At 43.4% G+C, this 21,786-nt stretch overlaps 1 protein-coding gene across 1 annotated transcript in view; it reads right to left on the reverse strand.

Moving 5' to 3' along the window:
• The window catches only part of LOC126361021 (G-protein coupled receptor Mth2-like), a 245,668-nt gene that overhangs the window by 88,273 nt on the left and 135,609 nt on the right, over nucleotides 1–21,786 (reverse strand). The window contains exon 2 of the mRNA XM_050007759.1: nucleotides 6,927–7,140. Coding sequence (XP_049863716.1) covers nucleotides 6,927–7,140 — 214 coding nt within the window. The remainder of the gene's footprint in view (nucleotides 1–6,926; nucleotides 7,141–21,786) is intronic.

The following is a 21,786-nucleotide window of genomic DNA, read 5'->3' on the forward strand; positions in this document are numbered from 1 at the left end:
CATCAGTCGTCACCCAAGTCAACAAAAATCTACATCGGTTACCAAGCTATGGCGGTCTAATGTCAAAATTATGGTACAGTTAACGTTGGGAACCATAATGAAAAAAGCTGTTACTGTAGCACAAAAAAAGTCGAATATGTTTTGGGCAAAGTCTGGGATGTGAAACAAGGGAACCAGCTTTTCGACTTATATGGCAGCTTCAAAGACATTTAAAGCAAAATATTTTGAAATATTCGCGCTTTTTTTACGATTTAACCCTACTTTTGCAGTGTAGTGAGCTCTTAGACCTGCCACCTGTTACATGTCCGGGTGTGGTGTAAGAACAAATAGAGATTTGTGCGCTTGTAGAGAGTGGGATACATCAACAACAGGACGGGGGGGGGGGGGGGGGGGGCAGGGGGGTGTTGCATCTATAAAATGAAATACCCAGTGTGAAGAAGTATGCATCCTAAACTTTAAGGCGAAGTTGTGTCAAGTTGCACGTCTTGACAAATGCCATGTTGGATGACATGATGACGTGTGTCATGACATAATGTAATCATGTTACTTTACTTGACACAATGCGTTATATTACGTGACCTGGCTACTAATACTAACAAGTAAAAAAGCGCGAATATGACAAAATGTTTTGATTTAAATGTCGTTGATGCTGTCAGTTAGGTTAAAAAGCTGGTTTCCTTCTTTTACGTCCCTAGCGCTGTCCAGGACTTATTCGCCTTTTTTGTGCTACGATAAGAACATTTTTCATTCTGTATACAAGGTACGCCCAATTGAAAAGGATACATTCGCTGTAGCGGCGTTGTATGTAATACCAGTGGATGAACGTGTTTGCCGAGAGCTGGCACGGTGGTGTTCCCAGTTGCGTAAGCGGAGTAAACGGCTTCGCAGTAACTTACTCATTTCTGGAGAGTTTTTCCGTAGTTTTTTGTATGCTGGATTCCTCCTGATCAGCAGAAAGAGCGGTTATCCAAATTCTTCGAGCAAAGGGGCAGCATGATTCACAAATTTGTCGCGGGATGAAAGAGGTGTTCGGTGAGCAGTGTCTTGCACGGTACACAATATTTCGGTGGTGTCAGCGTTAGGAGGTGGGACGTGTAAACACGACGGACACGCCGTGTCCTGGGTAGGTGCCCGTTGTCGGTACTGGTGCTGTGATTTCGGCTGTTGAGGAGCTGATACGAACGACTCTTCGGATCACCACATGAGACACTGCTGTTGAGTCGTCGCTAAGAGAAGGCACTGTGCGTCATATAATACATGAAAGCTTTGTTCCGGAAAACTTTAGACACAGTGAGTGTCCAAGCGTCTTTCAAACAGTGGTTCACCACTTCGATCGTGTCTCCGAACGGATAAGCATGGAATGGCGGCATTCCGGCTAGTCTCGTCGAAGAAGGAAAAAAAAACCACTCTGCCCCGAATGCTGGAAATGTGACACTCAGTTACTTTTTCAATGTAGGACATCAAATCATCGACTGACTACCTCAGGGTGCAACAGTTAACTCTCAGCAGTATTTTGACACGTTGCTAAGGCTCTAGCAGACCATAAAGAACAAGTACAGGGGCAATATCTCGAATGGGATAGTGCGTCTCTAGGAGAAATGTAGACCAAATGTGGGCAAGAAGGTCCTCGAACTCCTTCAAACATTTCGATGGGAGGTTCTGAAACATTCTTTTACGGCCCCAGTATCTCCCAGTATGACTCGCATCTTCGGTCCTTTAAAACAATCTCGGAAACGTCAACGGCGATAAGGAAGTGCTGGTCACAGTGGAAAACTGGGTCCGTCAGCAACCCAGAAGTTTCTATACTGGAGCAGTTCACTCCCTTCCTGCACGCTGACCTCGGTGTATCAGCGACAATGCAAATTAAGTATAGTTCTGCGTTTCCACATTAACGTTAATTGTAACAGTTATTAAAATTTCTTTAAATATAACTATAGTCTCCTTTTCATACATCTTATATACTCAATTACACTATTAGGTACAATTTGACACTAACCATTTGTTTGTTCTAAAACATTTAGTTCAGAGTTCTATTTGCTTTCAACGTCCATCGTTTATTTTAGATTTTTATTCTTCTTACAGTATGAACCTGTGTACATCAAATGCACTTTTGGTTGTGTCTCCAAAGAACCAGGGTAGTGCCAAGAGGCAGGCAGTGATTCTAGTCTTGATATCTCCTTTACAAAATTGATTCCGTTTTTCACACTGCGTTTGCACAGCAAGATGTGATTTCCATCATAAATTGTTACGTCATTACATTGATAGTAGGATGTTTCCAATACGTCGGTTTTATTTAAGTAGGCGGGGAAAAATCAGAAATTGTGACGCATTCTCTCAAGTGTCGCTGTTTATACCTTGATCTTATGGATTCTGCAAACCATGGAAAAAAATGGTTCAAAAGGCTCTGAGCACTATGGGACTCAACTGCTGTGGTCATCTGTCCCCTAGAACTTAGAACTACTTAAACCTAACTAACCTAAAGACATCACACACATCCATGCCCGAGGCAGGATTCGAACCTGCGACCGTAGCAGTCGAACGGTTCCGGACTGCGCGCCTAGAACCGCGAGACCACCGCGGCCGGCTGCAAACCATGGAAGTCTTAGTATAAACAACTCTTTGTTTATTGACTTTCGTTCCATTCTTCCTGCCACGAGAGAAACGCTTGTTGTTTTATTTTCAGGAAGCAATCTATGTATGGTAGTTTTATGTTTACGTGCCTTCCGCTGATTACATCTCTCGCTAGGTGATTGGCTTTTGTTGAATGAGATTTAATCCATGTGAATTCTATAATGTGATCAGTATTCTTTTCTGGATGACAGTGATTTAATTCCAGGATGTATTTACTAGTTCTTTTGTTATAATTTATGTCACTGATTGACTTCAGAACACATTCTGAGCCAGTGATTATTATTACTTTGGAGATTTCGCTTATTTTATTGCTCTTATAACAGCGATTGTTTCAGTTAGAAATATGGAACCTTTTTCTGGTAGTTTAAACTTGCTTATTTCCATAGTTAGTGGACAGAACAAAGCTCTTCCCATCTTATTTTCCGTATTCATTTTTGATCGATCAGTATATATTTGAGAATAACCTGCCACCTTTTTCGTGGTACGATAAACTATGAGGGGTATTTTGATAGATACTGTGATACTCATGTAGGAACACTGGAAGTATCGAATTTAGTCACTTCGGTGTATTTTATTTTGAGTTTATGAAGCTGTATTTTCCTCGTATTTCTATAATTATGGATTTGAGAGAGGGGCTTTTTTAATGCGCCGACGGTTAGTACCCGTCATTCTTGGTACAATATTACGGACGCAAGGTATTTTTCGGCGAATATTTAAGGCATTTCTGTGGCTTTGATGAGAAGGGCGTAGTGGGGGAAAGAGAGCATAGCTCAGAGGCAGATGCTTAAGCTTTTCTGCTGAAATTTGTCGAGAAGTGCTAGATATTTTTTATCAGTGTTGTAGTAGACCATGTATCTGTTATCTATAAGGGAATTTATCGATGCGCGGTATAAAGTGAGCTCCCCATCACACTCTCGTCAGTGATCTCGTAAGGTGGTCTCGCGGTTCTTGGAGCGCAGTCCGGAACCGTGCGACTGCTACGGTCGAAGGTTCGAATCCTGCCTTGGGCATGGATGTGTGGGATGTCCTTAGGTTAGTTAGGTGTAAGTAGTTCTAAGTTCTAGGGGACTGATGACCACAGCAGTTGAGTCCCATAGTGCTCAGAGCCATTTTCTCCTTTGAATGCAGACTGCCGCTTAGTCACTGCATGTGCTTAGCGTATCATCGAGCGTGACGAATTCACCTCCCCTCTATGTAGATCTAAGAACGTGCCGCTGCGTCTCTGCTCTGTCACCGTGAGAAAATTCGGAGCCTTACACTCTTTGTTATCCAATCAAATGCATCTTAACCCCCACTGTGCGTAAGCGCGTAGGGATAATCCAATAAGTCGAGCACGGATAGCAGCCGATACCTTCTTCTTCGGATATTAAGGTGCGTTCCGTAAGTCGCAGGTTTCCCCTGTATTCATGTAAATAATGCAACGTTTTGGTGGTCGCGTTGGCAGCAGCATTGAGACATTCCTTCCACACAGAGTTTCCTAAAACGTGGGAACCTAGGTTTTGAGAAGAATAATTTCCCTGCCGCGGAGGGAGAGAGACTTCCGGTTCTGACGCCGCGTGGGGGTGTACGATTGCCGACGCCGACTAGGGCGACCTTGATCTGGTGGCGTTCGGCACGGTTTGGCGCACGTTTGCTAAGCTCGGAGTAAGTGTTGCATTAGTGGTGCCCATTTTCTGAGCAGCTCACAATTTGCAGGATTCGCTACGCAGCTTGTGTTGTTCTCATTAATTGTTTTGTTTCGTCTCTCTTTGACTTGCGTTTAATTCGCATTTGCGAGCTGCACTCATTAGGAAAGCTTGTGGCGTTTTCCAAGCCGTCTTCCACGTAAATGAATTACCTCCCCACAGCCTTAGCGGGACGTTTTTGATTAAATTTAGCTTCTAAAGAGATTTATAGTTCAATATTTTAGCAGAATTTGTTGAGCTCGTTGTGTTGTAGCCATTTCTCAGTTTACGAGACTTTATGTTCATTACGTTGGAAGCTTATTCTCTGTCATTTTAATGTGGTTTGTGCCGTGATCTTAGAGTAAATAAATGACTTGTGACTTCTGAAAATTTCCCGGCGTATTTGTTCTTCTAATAATTTCCGGGTATGCAGCCGGATCCCGTCGACATTCTGCCACGATATTTCGGCCCAGAGACGTCCGGCCATCATCAGGTGAGTACACAACTACTGAAGAGCCCAGGTGCAGTCGCGGTATTTATACCGATTCTCGCGCACGGCTATGCCGCGCATGTCAACACGTGCGCGAGAATCGGTATAAATACCGCGACTGCACCTGGGCTCTTCAGTAGTTGTGTACTCACCTGATGATGGCCGGACGTCTCTGGGCCGAAATATCGTGGCAGAATGTCGACGGGATCCGGCTACATACCCGGAAATTATTAGAAGAATAAATGACTTATTGGACACACACTTTATTTTACTCTCACAACCAATCTACTGTCGTTTAACTGATCGTGGTTAGGTGACCCTATATAAAAAAAAAACTATTTGTTTCGCTTACTCTTACGGTGCTCTATTGCAGTACAGTGACTAAATGTTGTGATCATTCAGCTTATACGCAGAGCAGATGTGTATAACGAGCACTGCCATTGCTCGTCTAGCATGCTAGACACGCTTCCAATGTGCGTTCAGCGCGATGTCGCCAAACACGGATGTGACCATCATGAGGCTGTAAACAGAACCTGGAATCATCCGAAAAAAATGACGTTTCACCATTCTTGCACCCAGAGTCGTCGAGTGAGTACACCATCGCAGGCGCTCCTGTCTGTCATGCAGCGTCAAGGGTAACTGCAGCCATGGTCTCCGAGCTGATATTCCATGCTGCTGCAAACGACGTCGAACTGTTCGTGCAGATGGTTGTCGTCTTGCAAACCTCCCCATTGTTGACTCTGGGATCGAGACATGGCTGCACGATCCGTTACAGCCATGCGGTTAAGATGCCTGTCACCTCGACTGCTAGTGATACGAGGCCGTTAGGATCCAGCACGGCGTTCCGTATTACCCTCCTGAACCCACCGATTCCATATTCTGCTAACAGTCATTCGATCTCGACCAACGCGAGCAGCAATGTCGCGATACGATAAACTGCAATCGCGATAGGCTACAATCTGACCTTTATCAAAGTCGGAAACGTGGTGGTACGCATTTCTCCTCCTTACACGAGGCATCACAACAACGTTTCACCAGGCAACGCCGATCAACTCCTGTTTGTGTATGAGAAATCGGTTGAAAAATTTCCTCATGTCAGCACGTTGTAGGTGTCGCCACCGTCGCCAACCTTGTGTGAATGCTCTGAAAAGCTAATCATTTTCCTATCACATCATCATCTTCCTGTCGGTTAAATTTTGCGTCTGTAGCACGTCATCTTCGTGGTGTAGTAATTTTAATGGCCAGTAATGTATTTAGCGTGGAACTGATAGACCGGGCTTTCTCAAATACTCCTAAATGGGTTGTGGCTAGAGCCAACGTGGCGGCCTTGCAGGGCGAGTAATTTCCCCATGAGGGGTGGTGTTTCCAACATCCGTTGACGCAAAGGTTCTTAATGTCTTGTCGGAAGGCAGAGCCGTGCAGCAGCGCTATGAGGAGGAGAAGGAAATGTCCAGTGAGGATGCCTACGTTACGCTCTTGATTCTGATTGGCTGATTGCTGGCCTCACTGTTCCTTATTCTAACTTAAAAGGCGGCCACTTTCTATCTGGCTATAAAGTAGACAGCGTTTTTCACACATTAAACAGAAAATTATTGCGTAACTTTATTTTTTCGACGTGATATTTGAAACTTTACGGCTACAGGTCGTAAAATACCACGATTAAGCTTAGAATGTGCTCCAGTACCTTGCAGCAGAAGGAAGTCAGCAATAGGGGTCTTTTTCTCTAAACGTATTCTTTTCCCATGATCAGCGCTCTGTTCACTGCAAGAGAGGTTTACGATAAATACGAGTTTAGAAACTGGTTAATTTCCAGCGCAGTCAATGCAAAACCGAATGGGCGTGCCATTTGCCTCTGTGGCTCAGTGGTAAAATGCCAGACTACAAATTCCAGCCAATCCTAAGAGCTTTATCTGTCACTCATCACTTCTTTCACCTCTGTCAGTGTTTGCCGACATGAAAAATACTGAGGTGCACCGTGGTTTGAAATCAACATTAAACTGTAGTTCCCACTAATCTGGCTGTACAAGTCAGTTTAAAGGTTGGAGGAAGACAACGGCATACCAGCTCCAACCGTGCCCGGTAAAGCACTGTGCTGCTCAAAACAATATTCGGATTTATGGCTACTTTACTTTAGGACGTACTTGCCAGGGGGCTCGTCGATCCTGATGCCGGAGGCGATGAAGAAAAGGTGTCCGTCATCTCCGACTGCAAGCGGCTCTGCCTCGGCAGCGGCGTCCAGGAAGTAGGCGGTCGAGCAGTTGTCCAGGTTGAGCGGCGAGCCGTCGTCGCACATACGACCCCCGGGCAGGCCGCTGCCGCCGGGGCAGCACAGGTAGCTGGCGGCGGCGCAGCCCGCTGCGGAACCAAGACAACACGCCAGTGTGATTAGCTGCATCATCACCAGCCACAATACCGTACCGTGGAATAGTCCAGTCAACGAAGATAAAAAATGGTAGAATAGGGGGGAAATCCTGCAGTCACAATTTTTTTTAAAGTGATAGGAAATATCATTAAAAACATAGTAAAACTCCAGCACAGTGTGTTGTGAGGGTGGGGCTGAGGGTTAAAGGGCACTTTTTCATTTTTTCTTGATTAACTCTAAAAGCGTGGCTTCAAGCCCAAATACAGGAAATGTATTCGCAGCTACGAATAAGGAAAACCATCAGCTGTATAATGGAATGACGACAATGAGTATTTGTGACATCGGGATTCGAAGCTGGATTTCCCGCTTATCGCGCGCGTTTTTTAAGTCTTACTCGCGTCTAAAATCTGTCCTCGTATATACATTAAGTATAAATCTGTACAGGCGACACATTTTAACTGAAAGTCGGTAGCCGGGTTTCGGAGGATAAATACGATATTGCACTGTAATATCGAATCTACAGAAAATGTGTCTCAGTACAAAATTAAACTACATTAAATTTTATATAAAAAGTTATTTTTCTCACTTCAGGACTAATAGTTTCCGTATTGCAGGGGTGGAAAAGTCTCAGATTATTAATATAGTGTTTTAATAAAATGAATTTTTCTGTTAAAAAATGGCTCTGAGCACTATGGGACTTAATTCTGAGGTCATCAGTCCCCTAGGACTTAGAACTGCTTAAATCTAACTAACCGAAGGACAGCACACACATACACACACACACACACACACACACACACACACACACACACACACACACACACACACACACGCCCGAGGTAGGATTCGAACCTTCGACGGTAGCGGTCGCGCAGTTCCAGACTGTAGCGCCTAGAACGGCTCGGCCACCACGGCAGGCTCTCTGCTAAGTGAAGGTTGCAAACAAATATTAAATGTGTGTACCACGTCTAAGAGCAGCACAGCCAAAGTAAGGGATAAGTAGTGTTGTTCTGCGGGTGTAACAGGTTGGAGGGGGAGAGAGAGGGTAGAAGGGCGAGGGATTGTGATGATGCACGTCCCTCATTCAAGCATGCTATTCGCCACTATCTAACCTACTACGTCGCAAGAAGCAACTAAAGGGTGCTTAATAAAGTCATATCGATTTACAAATGATGGAGCACAGCAATCAGTCATCCTTTTTTTGCAGGTTTTATTTGGCAAATCTAGATTTCGGCTACGGACGCCCGAACAACACGGAACTGACATGCATTAATAGTATGAAATAGTGCATTGATAATGGCTAGGCACTAGCTGAGATCTAGATTTGGCAAAGAAAACCTGCAAAAAACAACGACTGTTTGCTGCGCTCCATCATTTGCAAATCATATCATAGTCACTGAGTGCACCCACGTTCCTAATGGAAGGCAACCTGACCAAAGTGATACCGTCCCTCAGCAGTGCGCCTTACGACTGACTGAAAACACAGTGTTCAGAAATGCCCATCGGGGGGAGTGTGTAGTTTTCAAGAAGTGCATTATCACTACATGAAAAACAGGGAGAGTTTGCGGATATGGACGAAATAGAAGCAAATCTCTGCACATTATTTGTCATCCTGTACCGCACCTGTAGCGTTCTTCCTGGAAAGGCAACTTCCGCCACCACGGGTGCTGCTCGTTCTTCATTCTGCATACAGACTATACCTCCCCAGCATTTCATGCTCTGTTGTCTAAAGCAACTTCACTGAGCTTCGTGCTTATACGCTCTCGATCACACCTCATCGCTGGAGATTTTTGGTATGCTGCTCGTGATACTTCCCTTCTACCAATTTACAAAAAATTGCGACTGCGCGATTTTATCCCTAATTTTCCGTCATTTACTAGACTAGAAAGCAAATATGTAAAACTGATAGTCCAAAATTCCTGGGTGGTCTTCTTGACGAGACCTTGAACCGTAGAACACCTATTACAATTCTTCACAAACATTTGGGTTCAGCAACATTTGCTGCACATTTAATGCTTATTTTGCTGTTATGAGGCTTGACATGATCGTGAAAAAGCGATCTTGTTTTCAATATAACCTTTATTTGTACAGCTCGCGAATTTTCTGTGTTACAGCGTGTAACACGTCACATGTTTTGCAAGCAAGTTCTGAATCGTTAAAACTCACTCTGTATTTGATTGTGTAACGTGTAACGTGTTACACTCAGAAATCCTGCGCAGATCATAAAATATTGTTACTAGCACAATCAGATCGGGCATAACAGTTTCTTAAATCACGATCTAGGCAAATAAAGATATTATTTTGGTAATGAAAGCATCACTTTGGATACTTCAGTTCGTTCATGCTATACTCAAATTTCTGAGGGAATTCCACACAAACACAAAATAGTCATTACACCGAAACATGTTATACGGATAATATCTGGTGTCCACTTGCAATACCCTTACGTAATGTGAACTGGCGGTTCTGTGGTATATAGTGATGCATATGTTAATTCCGCCATATTTGTTATGTAGAGTGATGCGATATTTTAATTACGAATATGCGTATGCACAACAGTCCCACATTTTCGTTTTCTTTCTATCTGAAGGTGCGTTTCCGGCTGAGAGTACCAGCGAGGAAGCGTTACGGTAATAGAGACAACGCTCTTTGGTATGAAAAAAGAGCATCTACCCTTTTGTAATTTTGGAGATAAGTAATGGCGATTGGGCTTTTTTTTGGGCCGGGGGGGGGGGGGGGTTCAGATAAGTAGTTTACATATAGACGTAATTTGAAGAGCAAAGAGCAGAGGAGATACAACTTGTAATCGCAATTATCAAGAGTAAAAAAATCATTTTATGAAAAAGAAGGTAAATATCGTCTACGAACTTTTATTCGATGTTGGATCACCGGACCTTCATAAAACGATTAGTGTGTTTAGCAATCCATTGCATAGTGATTTCTTCGCAAATTAACGATATTGGACGATTCTGCTACTATCACGGTCCGAACGACGCGAAATATTTCGCCATCAGCTTGTGTGTTAAAGACGATCCCTAAGCGACCAGTTTGTCAGTAAGAAGATATCACACTGCCACTGTTGTTCAACGTTCTCATTCTGGAAGTGTTTCCAGAAAATCTTACAACGACTGTGAGTACTTTAACTGTCACGAGAGACGGAGTCTTCATCGCGAGTTGTTGCAGTTTTCTCCGACTTTGCCTGGCGTTCTCTGAGAGCCGGAGAAACGGAAACCTTCGACCGCCAACTCATCCTATACCTAACTCATTCTCTTCTTACAGAAGCTACGAAGAAAACATTCATCACTGATTTTCATATTAGACAGGTCTAAAATTTTAAAATCTATGCATATAGAAAAAAATTCAACGCAGTTCCTGTCTTATCTGTGTCAAAGTCAAAGGTCAAGTTAATTTTTCTTTACGACGTAGCAGTTCAGTTCATTATATATTGAATGTGGTTTATGGATAACATGTGGTGTCCATTTTCTAACATCACGTGATCTACTGTTTAAAAATTTTGGCTTACAAACAACAGCCTGACGATATATTTCCATCGTCTGTAGTTTTATGCTGAAGAGTCACGTTTAAATTGAAAATAATGGTACCATTCACAAACTTAACAGTAGGAACGAAAACACCTCCGTTAGCTTAATTGTAAACTTGCACGGAAAGGAGCCAGTTACGCAGCCATAGAAATATTTGACCATTTCCGTTATTAATTAAGGTTGCTGGCAGCCAAAGAAATTTTTAAAAATAAATGGAAATCGTCTGTACTGGACAGTTTCTCTGCGTAGAAGATTTTTCTGAGCGGATATCATTTATGTTTTTGTGTTGTATTTATCAAACGTTGTTGTAGATAAAGTTTTAAAATAATCCAATTTGCTAATGGCCATCATATAGCCATGTTTTTACAGAGAATATGTATTCTGTTTATAGGCACAAAGGTACTCTCCACATCGGCGAAGAGTTCCGGATATGATCGAAGCAACAAACAGACGTCAAAACATAACTAAACTCATAATCACTAAGGATTATGCGAGGGAAGACTTTTTCAGTCGTAGAAACAAGCAGCAGGTGATTGGTAGATTTATACAGTAGGTGAGTGTGGTTCTTTCGTAGCCAAAGGGCGACTCCATCGTAATAGCTGCATTTTCTCTGTGCTGCGCGAATCTGTGTTTTTGGGAAGATTTACTAAACAACAGTGTCTCCTATTACGTGAGTACAAATTTTTCTCAGCCTTATAATGTATAATAGGAGTAACAAGACGCCTTCCTGGCTGTTGTACTTACCAGTTCGTTAGTTAGTTAGCTAGTCAGCTACATGTTCCATGGATCATTTAGCACGACAGATCGTAATGATGTGGAATGAGTCATTTTACACTCACATCGCAAATTAATTTCTAAATACGGCTACATTCTGAACGTGTCTAAGGATTGTTCTTTTCTTCGCAAAAAGAAAAAGAGATATACAGATGTGAGTTTGTAATTCCTATCCACCATCTTTGACACATTACATTAATAGAAATTCTTCTACGGAATAGGAGGAGTTGGGGTTGGCTTGTTTTGGGGAAAGAGACCAGACAGCGAGGTCATCGGTCTCATCGGATTAGGGAAGGAAGTCGGCCGTGCCCTTTGAAAGGAATCATCCCAGCATTTGCCTGGAGCGATGTAGGGAAATCACGGAAAACCTAAATCAGGATGGCCGGACGCGGGACTGAACCATCGTCCTCCCGAATGCGAGTCCAGTTTGCTACCACTGCACCACCTCGCTTGGTTAGGAGGAGTTATCAAGTAGAAACTTTCTAGTTTGTTATCAAATTTTACTTTGCTGTCTATGAGACATTTTATATCACTGGGTAAGTGATCAAAAATTTTTCTTCCAGCGTTGTGCATCCCTTATTGTGCTAAAGACAACCTTAATGTGGAGTAATGAATGTCATTTTCCTTTTGGTATTGTAATTATGTATATCATTGTTTCTTTTCAACTGTGGTGCATTATCCACAACAAACTTAATGAAGGAATAAATATTCCATTCAGCAGTAGTCGGAATGCCCAAATCATTAAACAGATGTCTACAAGATGACCGCAGGTGAGCACTACATGTTATTCTTCCAGCACGTTTTTGAGCAATGAAGACTTCCAGAACATTGTTACATACGAAATTACTGAATGAAAATATGTCAACTTACTAATTTGTCTCTCTCCAACATCTGCAATGATTCTAAGTGCAAATGTAGCTGAACTAAGTTGTTTTAGAGGTTACAAAATGCTCTTTTTTCAATTTAAATTCTCATCAAAATGGATCACTCAGAATTTTGAAGTTTCCACCCTATTCATTATTTCCTCACCATGTCTTACACTTATCATTGGTGTAGTACCTCTGGATGTTCAGAACTGAGTATGATGGTTCTTTTTAAAATTGAGGGTGAGATCATTCACAGAAAATAGTGAAAGATACTTTTAAAACTTTGTTTACCATACCTTCTGTTTCTGTACATATGCTTGGATGGATTACAAATATAAGTGACATCGCCAAAAAGAACTAATTCTGCTTGTTGTATACTAGACAGAAGATCGTTTACGTATGTGAGGAACAGTAGTGGACCTAAGTGTGAACCTTGAGGAACCCCTTACGTGATTTCTCCCCAGTCAGAATTAGTCCCTGAATTATACTGCTTGAATTACTAAGTACAACTTTCTACGTTCTTTTGGTTGGATATGACATGATCCACTGGTTGGCTATACTATCAATCCCATGAAACATCAGTTTATATAGAATACTGTGATCGCACAGTCAAATGCTTTAGAGGGGTCTCAGGAAATACCGACGGCCACTATTTTGGTATTTAAAGCTTGTAAAATCTGGTGAGTGAACGTGTAAATGGCATTATCAGGAGAGCAAACATTCTGAAACCCATATTGTGATTTACTAAGGATACTATCGTTGCTAAGGTGAGATATTATTCTAGAATACGCCATCATCTAAAAAAATATGGAGCATGTTGTCAAGAGTGAAACAGGTCGGTAGATACTGATACCTCTTTCATCACCTTTCAGAGTGATTTAACAACGGCGTATTTCTGTCTCTCTGAAAAAACGCCTTGAGCCAGTAATACATTACACATTTCAGGTAAGACTGGGTTTATTGTATAACGAAGTTTTAGTACTGTATTGGAAACACCATCAAAACCACATGAGCTTTAATTTAGGAGGGAATGTATAGTTTCCTTAGCTGCAGAAGGAGAAGTTGGTGATACATTCATATAATTGAATTTCATGAAAGTTAAATTTTCAGCATACTACAGTCCTCTTGAGCTGTTGTCCCTATTCTTTCCACTGTATTTAAGAAATCATTATCAAATGCATTTGCTATCTGTGGCTCATCACTTATAGCCCTTCCACTCAGTTCAATAATAGTGAAGTTTTGTTCTGTGGTTGGTTGCCCTGTCTCTCGTTCCACCACTTTCCATGTAGCCTTAAGTCTGTTGTCGGAACTACTGATTTCTGACAGTATGTTCATATACTTTGATTTTTAATAACGTTTATTTTAGTAATTATGAGTAGTTTTTTTAGTGTGCAATTACTGCAGGACCCGTACGTGTTCTAGCCAAAAGATACATTTCCCTTTTCCTTTCACAATATACCTTTTTACACAGCTTAGTGTTCTTTCTGATTAGCTTAATTGGAAAGCTATTTTGAAATAATGATGTGAATGTGTCATGGAATAGATTAAATTTTATGTTAACATTTGGTTCATTATGAATTACCTTTCATGTCATCTTCTGTAAACTATTCTTAAAAACATTTAATTATTTCATTAATTTTATAAGTGATTTCCGCCGAGTAGTATCCATATTGTAAGACTATGTTATTTATCCTAACCGTGCATCATGATAAGAAAGAGCATTTGTTATTAGGTAAACACTTATTTTCTTACTTTGTGCTTCGTTAAGGGAAAAATTTTAAATAGGGCCGTACCGTCTTAATCGAATCGTTTTGGAAAGTTAATTACTGAGACCAAATTATAGGGTCCAAATAAGGTTTCCAGATCAGTTTTCCTATAAGAATCTTTTAAAAAATCTGTGTTGGAGTCACCACAGACTATTAACTGCTTGTCGCTGTCCGACAGTAACACAGTAAGGAATCCAGATTCCTCTTAAATAGCTCAAAATTTCCCAGTAGGATCTATATACATTTACAATTAAAAGTGAACTATTTATCGCGATTAATTCACAAGCACAGACTTCTATATGCTGATCACTACAAAATCTACTTGACTCAATGTTTTTGAACTTGGGTTTTGTATTAACGTATGTAACAACTCCTTTTCCGATGTCATTTCTACACGAATAAGCTGATCCTGTGGTTATGTGGTGCTCAGACAGGCACTGAATGTTTATCTTTTCAGAGCTCAAAATTTTCTAAACAGACAGGAAACTCTTCTACATTATTACACAATCCTCTAATATTCTGATGACTAAGCTAATTTTACTTTTCTGGTGCGTAATCATCTTACTTTTCAGGTTCGTAATTATCGGAAGAGGAGGCAAATTTAATTGAAACCTCATTCAGATGTAAAATGTAATCTTCAATCACAATGCCAATTCACTAGAACGCCGATGGGTAAGAATTTTGTGCAATTGCTCTGAGCTGGAGACTCTACATCTCGGTGGTAGACCATTCAGTGTAGAGTATAGCTAGCTTTCTGAAAAAGATAAGGAGCTTTTGCTACCTCTGATATCAGAAGGCTAGAATTGCGATACTGACAGATCCAGTGTTACGGTTTGGTGACAGCAGCATGATAGCTTGTAGAGTTAAAAACAGGCTGGAGAAATTTTTTGTTCCAGGAATGGACCCGGCCAGTTCTTTGTGGAAACTACACTGTCCACTCACATTAATGTGACAGAAGCCCGAATAACGACTTTCTACAGCACTGACCTCTGCGAGACGTGCAGGAAGAGTGTCAATGACGTTCTGGAAGGTACCGAGAGGGGCTGTGGAACCATACTGACTCCAGAGCCATGTGCAGCTGCGCTAGGTTTCCCGTTTGAAGGCTCATGACGACAACGTCCAGATCGAGATGGTCCCACAGAATCTCGATTGGGTTTTAATCCTGGGCGTTTGGTGGTCAGGTGAATACGGTAAACTCATTCGCGTGCTCTTTGAAGTATGCACGACCGGCCGCTGTGACCGAGCCGTTCTAATCGCTTCAGTCTGGAACCACGCGGCTGCTACGATCGCAGGTTCAAATCCTGCCTCGGTCATGGATGTGTGTGATGACCTTAGGTTAATTAGGTTTAAGTAGCTCTAAGTCTAGAGCACTGATTACCTCAGAAGTTAGGTCTCATAGTGCTTAGAGCCATTTTACCATAACCCAAACTATAACACTTCCTTCTCTGGGCTGGCCCTTTTGCTTTCAGACGTTTCATGCTGTAAACGCCAAAGGCCATCTGTCCAATGGAGCATAAAATGTGATTCACTTGTCGCCAGTAAGAGGACGTCCAGTTGCGGTACTGGAGTTCAAATTCCAGCCTCCGCCGCTGATGAACAGCAGTCACCATGGGTGCATGAACCAGGCGCCTGCTTTGGAGACCAGTATTCAGCAAGTTTCACTGAACGGTCGTTTGAGGTGACACTATTGGTAGCTCCTTGGTTCATCTGGGTGGATAGCTGCACAACAGTTTCACGCCTATTCACCCGAATACACCTCCGCAGCTGTTGTTCACCCCTTTCATCTATGTCCTATGGTGTATCTCAGTTGCCTCGGCGTCGGTTTTGGATAACGCCATTTGCCATGCGCAATGTACTTTAACCCCGGCGACACAAGAATGGTTTACAAACTTTTTTTAGGAAGTACACTACTGGCCATTAAAATTGCTACATCAAGAAGAAATGCAGATGACAAACAGGTATTCATTGGACAAAGACATTATACTAGAACTGACGTGTGATTACATTTACACGCAATTTGGGTGCTTAGATCCTGAGAAATCAGTACCCAGAACAACCATCTCTGTCCGTAATAACGGCCTATACGCCTGGGCTTTTAGTCAAACAGAGCTCGGATGGCGTGTACAGGTACAGCTGCCCATGCAGCTTTAACACGATACCACAGTTCATCAAGAGTAGTGAATGGCGTATTGTGACGAGCCAGTTGCTCGGAAACCATTGACCAGACGTTTTCAATTGGTGAGAGATCTGGAGAATGTGCTGGCCAGGGTAGCAGTGGAACATTTTCTGCATCCAGGAGGGCCCGTACAGGACCTGCAACATGCGGTCGGGCATTATACTGCTGAACTGTATGGTTTAGCAGGAATCGAATGAAGGGTAGAGCCACAGGTCGTAACACATCTGAAATCTAACGTCCACTGTTCAAAGTGCCGTCAGTGCGAACAAGAGGGGACCGAGACGTGTAACCAATGGCACCCCATACCATCATGCCGGGTGATACGCCAGTATGGCGATGACGAATACACGCTTCCAATGTGCGTTCACCGCGATGTCGCCAAACACGGATGCGACCATCATGAGGCTGTAAACAAAACCTGGATTCATCTGAAAAAATGACGTTTTCCCATTCGTGTACCCAGGTTCGTCGTTAAGTACACCATCACAGGCGCTCCTGTCTGTCATGCAGCGTCAAGGGTAACTGCAGCCATGATCACCGAGCTGATAGTCCATGGTGCTGCAAACGTCGTCGAACTGTTCGTGCAGATGGTGGTTGTCTTGCAAACGTCGCCATCTGTTGACTCTGGGATCGAGACGTGGCTGCACGATCCGTTACAGCCATGCGGATAAGATGCCTGTCATCTCGACTGCTAGTGATACGAGGCCGTTGGGATCCAGCACGGCGTTCCGTATTACCCTCCTGAACCCGCCGATTCCATATACTGCTAACAGTCATTCGATCTCGACCAACGCGAGCAGCAATGTCGCGATACGATAAACCGCAATCGCGATAGGCTACAATCCGACCTTATCAAAGTCGGAAACGTGATGGTACGCATTTCTCCTCCTTACACGAGGAATCACAACAACGTTTCACCAGGCAACGCCGGTCAACTACTGTTTGTGGCACGTTGTAGGTGTCGCCACCGGTGCCAACCTTGAGTGAATGTTCTGAAAAGCTAATCATTTGCATATAACAGCATCTTCTTCCTGTCAGTTAAATTTCGCGTCTGTAGCACGTCATCTTCGTGGTGTAGCAATTTGAATGGCCAGTAGTGTACTTCCATCCTCTCCCCCAAAAGCCAGTGTCCTGCCGTTTTGGAATCGCTCTGTTAGCACATTACGACAACGACTGCACTGATCACAACGTCTCCACGACAAGCTTAAAATACCCCCCTCTGCTAGTGCTGCCACCTACCGTCGTGTTGGTTATGGTACTTTGACATCGAACGTAGACGGTGGTCACACTGACGTGACTGGACTGTGTGTTTTTCGTGATTTTTCGCCTCCAATGATTCTTAACTGTTATCTTGAGGTGTTTCTCGTCTGGTTTTTCGAAAGAGCTTCAAGGCGTCTTTGGAAAGGAGATTGGCAGCGGTGTAAAATGATCGGTCCAGTGATCGGATCAGGATATATTGTGAGCGCGCACACACAAAACCTATATCACGATACCAAAATTACTGGCAGCTGGTTGTTTAAAATACAACAATCATAGCGACAACCAATCTGGAACGAGTGATCACGCCTTCAGTTCTGTTCACCGTTGTCATATCGCTCTGCTGCTTCAGTTGCCAGTTGCTGCAGACGCTGCTTGCGGCTCGTAACGTTGACAATTGTATTTAGTTTTCGTTGTTCGCATTGGTTCTCCGGGCGGCGTGATTATTTTACACGACAAAATGCCCTAAACTAGTAGAAGCGAGCAGAAAAATGGGAAGACTATTGACATCCGCACAAAGAAACACAGTACTGCACATCAACGAGAAGCGCTTTAATGTATTCAGAACGGAAACATCCACCTGCTTCAGTAAGGCATGGCCGATTCCTCCCCTATCCTTCCCTAATCCGAGGTTGTGCTCCGTCTCTAATGACCTCGCTGTCGACGGGACGTTAAACACTAATCTCCTCCTCCGTCCAGCTGTTACTGCAGCAGCCATGCTTTGCGCGCACAAATGTCAACAGACAATGCCTCCTCCCATTCGCGACTGTCAATCACTGTGTTACATTGATCGAGGTATAGTGACAGGCCTCAAATCAATAGCGTACCGGTAGTAGATGGAATCAAAAAACGTTCAAACGCGTGTGAAATCTTATGGGACTTAACTGCTAAGGTCATCAGTCCCTAAGCTTACACACTACTTAACCTAAATTATCCTAAGGACAAACACGCACACCCATGCCCGAGGGAGGACTCGAACCTCCGCCGGGACCAGCCTCACAGTCCATGACTGCAGCGCCCAAGACCTCTCGGCTAATCCCGCGCGGCAGTAGATAGAATGAATTATCCATCTTACACAGGTCGAAGCAAGGCTGACATCGCTATCAAATCAATTTTGCGAATTAAGTTCAATTAATTTTTTACTGCACTTATAAAAATATGCATCTAAAACAATCACCTCATTGTGAACTACTGTGAAAAAAATATTTGTCAACAGCAAGACTGCTTTTGCTATATAATTCCTAGTTGTTTCATTTGGTAATGACTGAATATCACAAATCCTAATTTTTCGTAGGGAAAGAAGGAAGAGTGGGTTGAACGTCTCACTGACATCGAGGTCGTTAGAGACGGAGCACAAGCTCGGATTGTTTCAAGGATTGGGAAGGAAATCGGCCGTGTCATTTCAAAGCAACCATGCGGGTATTTGCCTTGAGCTGTTTAGGGAAATCAAGGAAAACTTAAATCTGGGTGGCCAGACGAGGGTTCGAAACGTCGTCCACCCGTATGAAAGTCCAGTGTGCTGACCACTCCACCATCTAGCTTGGTTTTTTCATAGATCTGTAAAGAGTAGAGATGATGTAGCATTTGTATCTCCTCGGGCATAGAACATGGAGTTTTCATGCATTTGATAATGGAATCCTAAGATCCTTAACCAGGTCATGCATTAAATAAAACTAAAATAAGGTGACAGCCAAAAACGTTTTTTACGACATAATAAAATAAAATATTATGTGAGTATAACCGGAACCAAATTCTTCGCCAAGGGGTCAGTTTATGTGACTGTCATACGGAGGACCTTGGTTAGACACCCGATACCAACAAGGAATTAACAATAGGCCTACTGACAAGACGGAAACAGGGAGCTTCGTGAGGAGAAGCGAGGAGATACAGAAAGGAGAAATGGCGGTTCCAGTATCAAAAGTCGATGTTACGGCGCAGAAATCTGTGTGTCCACTCCACAACCCCTTGGATATCGCCTTCTACCGGCAGGACAATTAGTATAGGTTGAGAGGTTGTTCTGACTTTTCTAAATGCTGAATCACTCCACCCGACAATCATTTCTTTTTCGATTTCTTCACATATTTTCTGAAGCTATTTTGCCATGTCTGCCCTGCATTTGCTACTTATTTCGTTCCTAAGGGAATGTCTTTCCCGGAACTTTATTGCACTTCCTTCTTTCGTCAATCAGCTGAGGTATTAACTGCTTCCAGTTGCTGACCTGCTATATTGTAGCTAAATGATAAAGGATCTTTCTTTCTTTCTATGTATTCGCAGCACATTACACTTGTATACATTGAGATTCAATTGCCTCGAGAGCTACGTTTGGGACACGCAAGTACAAGTTGCCGAAGTGGAGACCAGTTGCAAGACTTGCACTAGACCGTTGAGCACATGGAATTATTATTTACTTGATCACATGTAGATTCTGGGACGCAATAGAGGCAGTGGCAATTTTATTGTTCGAGGGGCAAGGTTGAGCACGGCGATGGATTGTGACCAATGCAAAGCAACGACTTAACTTTGAACAGGCGCGCTACCTGCTACTAGTGCACAGCAGAACAGTGGGAACACCCGTGATGTGTGTGTGTGGAGCTCTGACCCTTGTCAGTTGACTGCACTTCCGAAGCGGACGACCTTGGGACATAAAATGAATACCGTATTCGTGGACGCAAAATCAGGTGCCGAGGTTAGTACGTAAACTTCGCGGTAGTCGGTTTCGAAATTTTGATGACGTCAGACTTGCCGTTGGGTTTTCCTTAATATGCGTTGTGCGGCTGACCGCGAATGCCATTAGAGGAAGTGCGAATTAATTGATTCGGACTGAGGAAGCAGATGGTAGGGAGGTTGCGCTCCGGCCTCTCGACCGTGCCGTTCACCAGACGCAGCCCGGCACCGCAGCATGGCCCGCACGCCTCGCCGGCCGCTGACGTCACCAGCTGGCGCTGTGGATGCCTCGACGCCAACTGGAGCGTCGCAGCCTCGCCTTGGCCCGCCTGCGACCCGTACAGGCGCGGCACGACCCACAAGTTGCGACACATCCTACACTACACTACACTACACTTGACCTAGTGATTTCCTTTTTGGCAGTACATTATCTACCTTGACAATGCCGAGTTTTCATTCACTCTCACCACTGCACAATGCAAGCGTCAGCTGGAACGGGACCATTGTTTGTCGTACATCACGTCAATCTGAGCCTAAAAAGCACTAGAAATCTGGGACTGCTGTCAGATAAATGCGTTCATAAATACCTTAAGACTGAAGATACAAAATTCCTTTGGGATTTCTAAAATCATTGGGTAAAGCGGCAACCAAACTACTATTCAGGATGATGTGTAGAGTCTATTCGGCCTGGAATCCCACTAACTGGAACAGAATTGTCTACAGTGATTAGTCCCCCTTTGAACTGAGACCCGATGACCAGCAAAGACGTGTCTGAGGACGCCCCAGACAGCAGTGGGATTCCAACCTCACTGTCGCCTACTACAGGGCCCAACAACCAGGTGTAATGATCTGCGTTTGTCATTTCATAGCAGAGTCCCTTTGGCTGTAATCCACGGTAGCCTTACAGCAATACGCCCTGATTTGTTGCCCTTCATGGCGAGCCACCGTGGGTTTACGTTTCAGCAATATAATGCCCGCCCGTACAAGGAAAACGTTTCTGTTGCTTGTGTTCATGATTTCCAAACCATACCTGGGCCAGAACGTCGCCGGATCTCTTCCCAGCTGAGAACGTGTGGAGGATTATGGGCAGAGCTCTCCTACCAGATCGGGATTTTGGCGATCTAACGCGCCACTTTGCAATAATATGGCGCGATAAGCCTTAGGACGACATCCGACAACTCTGTCAATCAATTCCAAGCTGAATAACTGCCTGCGTAAGGGCCAGAGCTGGACTAACGAGTTATTGACTTTCTCAGTTTGTGAACCTCTTTCTGTTGAATAAATCATCCATGTTTTTGAAATTGTAATTAATTTTTGCCTGCATATGATCATCATACCTACCAGTTCCCTTCCAATTTGGATAATTTCTGCGCGGTGCCTCGATTCTTTTGTCTTAGAGCGTATAAAGGTGAGAAAGATGTAATTACTTCATTTTACAGTTTTTTGGGAACTACCCAACGAATTTTCATTCTGCTGTAAGCCAAGCAGAGACTCAAACTCGAAATACGGTATCACCGGAGAACGTTGAGAGTTTTGGGGTAGAGCATACTAGCAATGAGATGTGCTGCTAAGGGAAAAGTGTAAGAGAGAGCTG

Source organism: Schistocerca gregaria, chromosome 1 (assembly GCF_023897955.1).
Source record: "Schistocerca gregaria isolate iqSchGreg1 chromosome 1, iqSchGreg1.2, whole genome shotgun sequence".
Taxonomy (NCBI): Eukaryota; Metazoa; Arthropoda; class Insecta; order Orthoptera; family Acrididae; genus Schistocerca; species Schistocerca gregaria.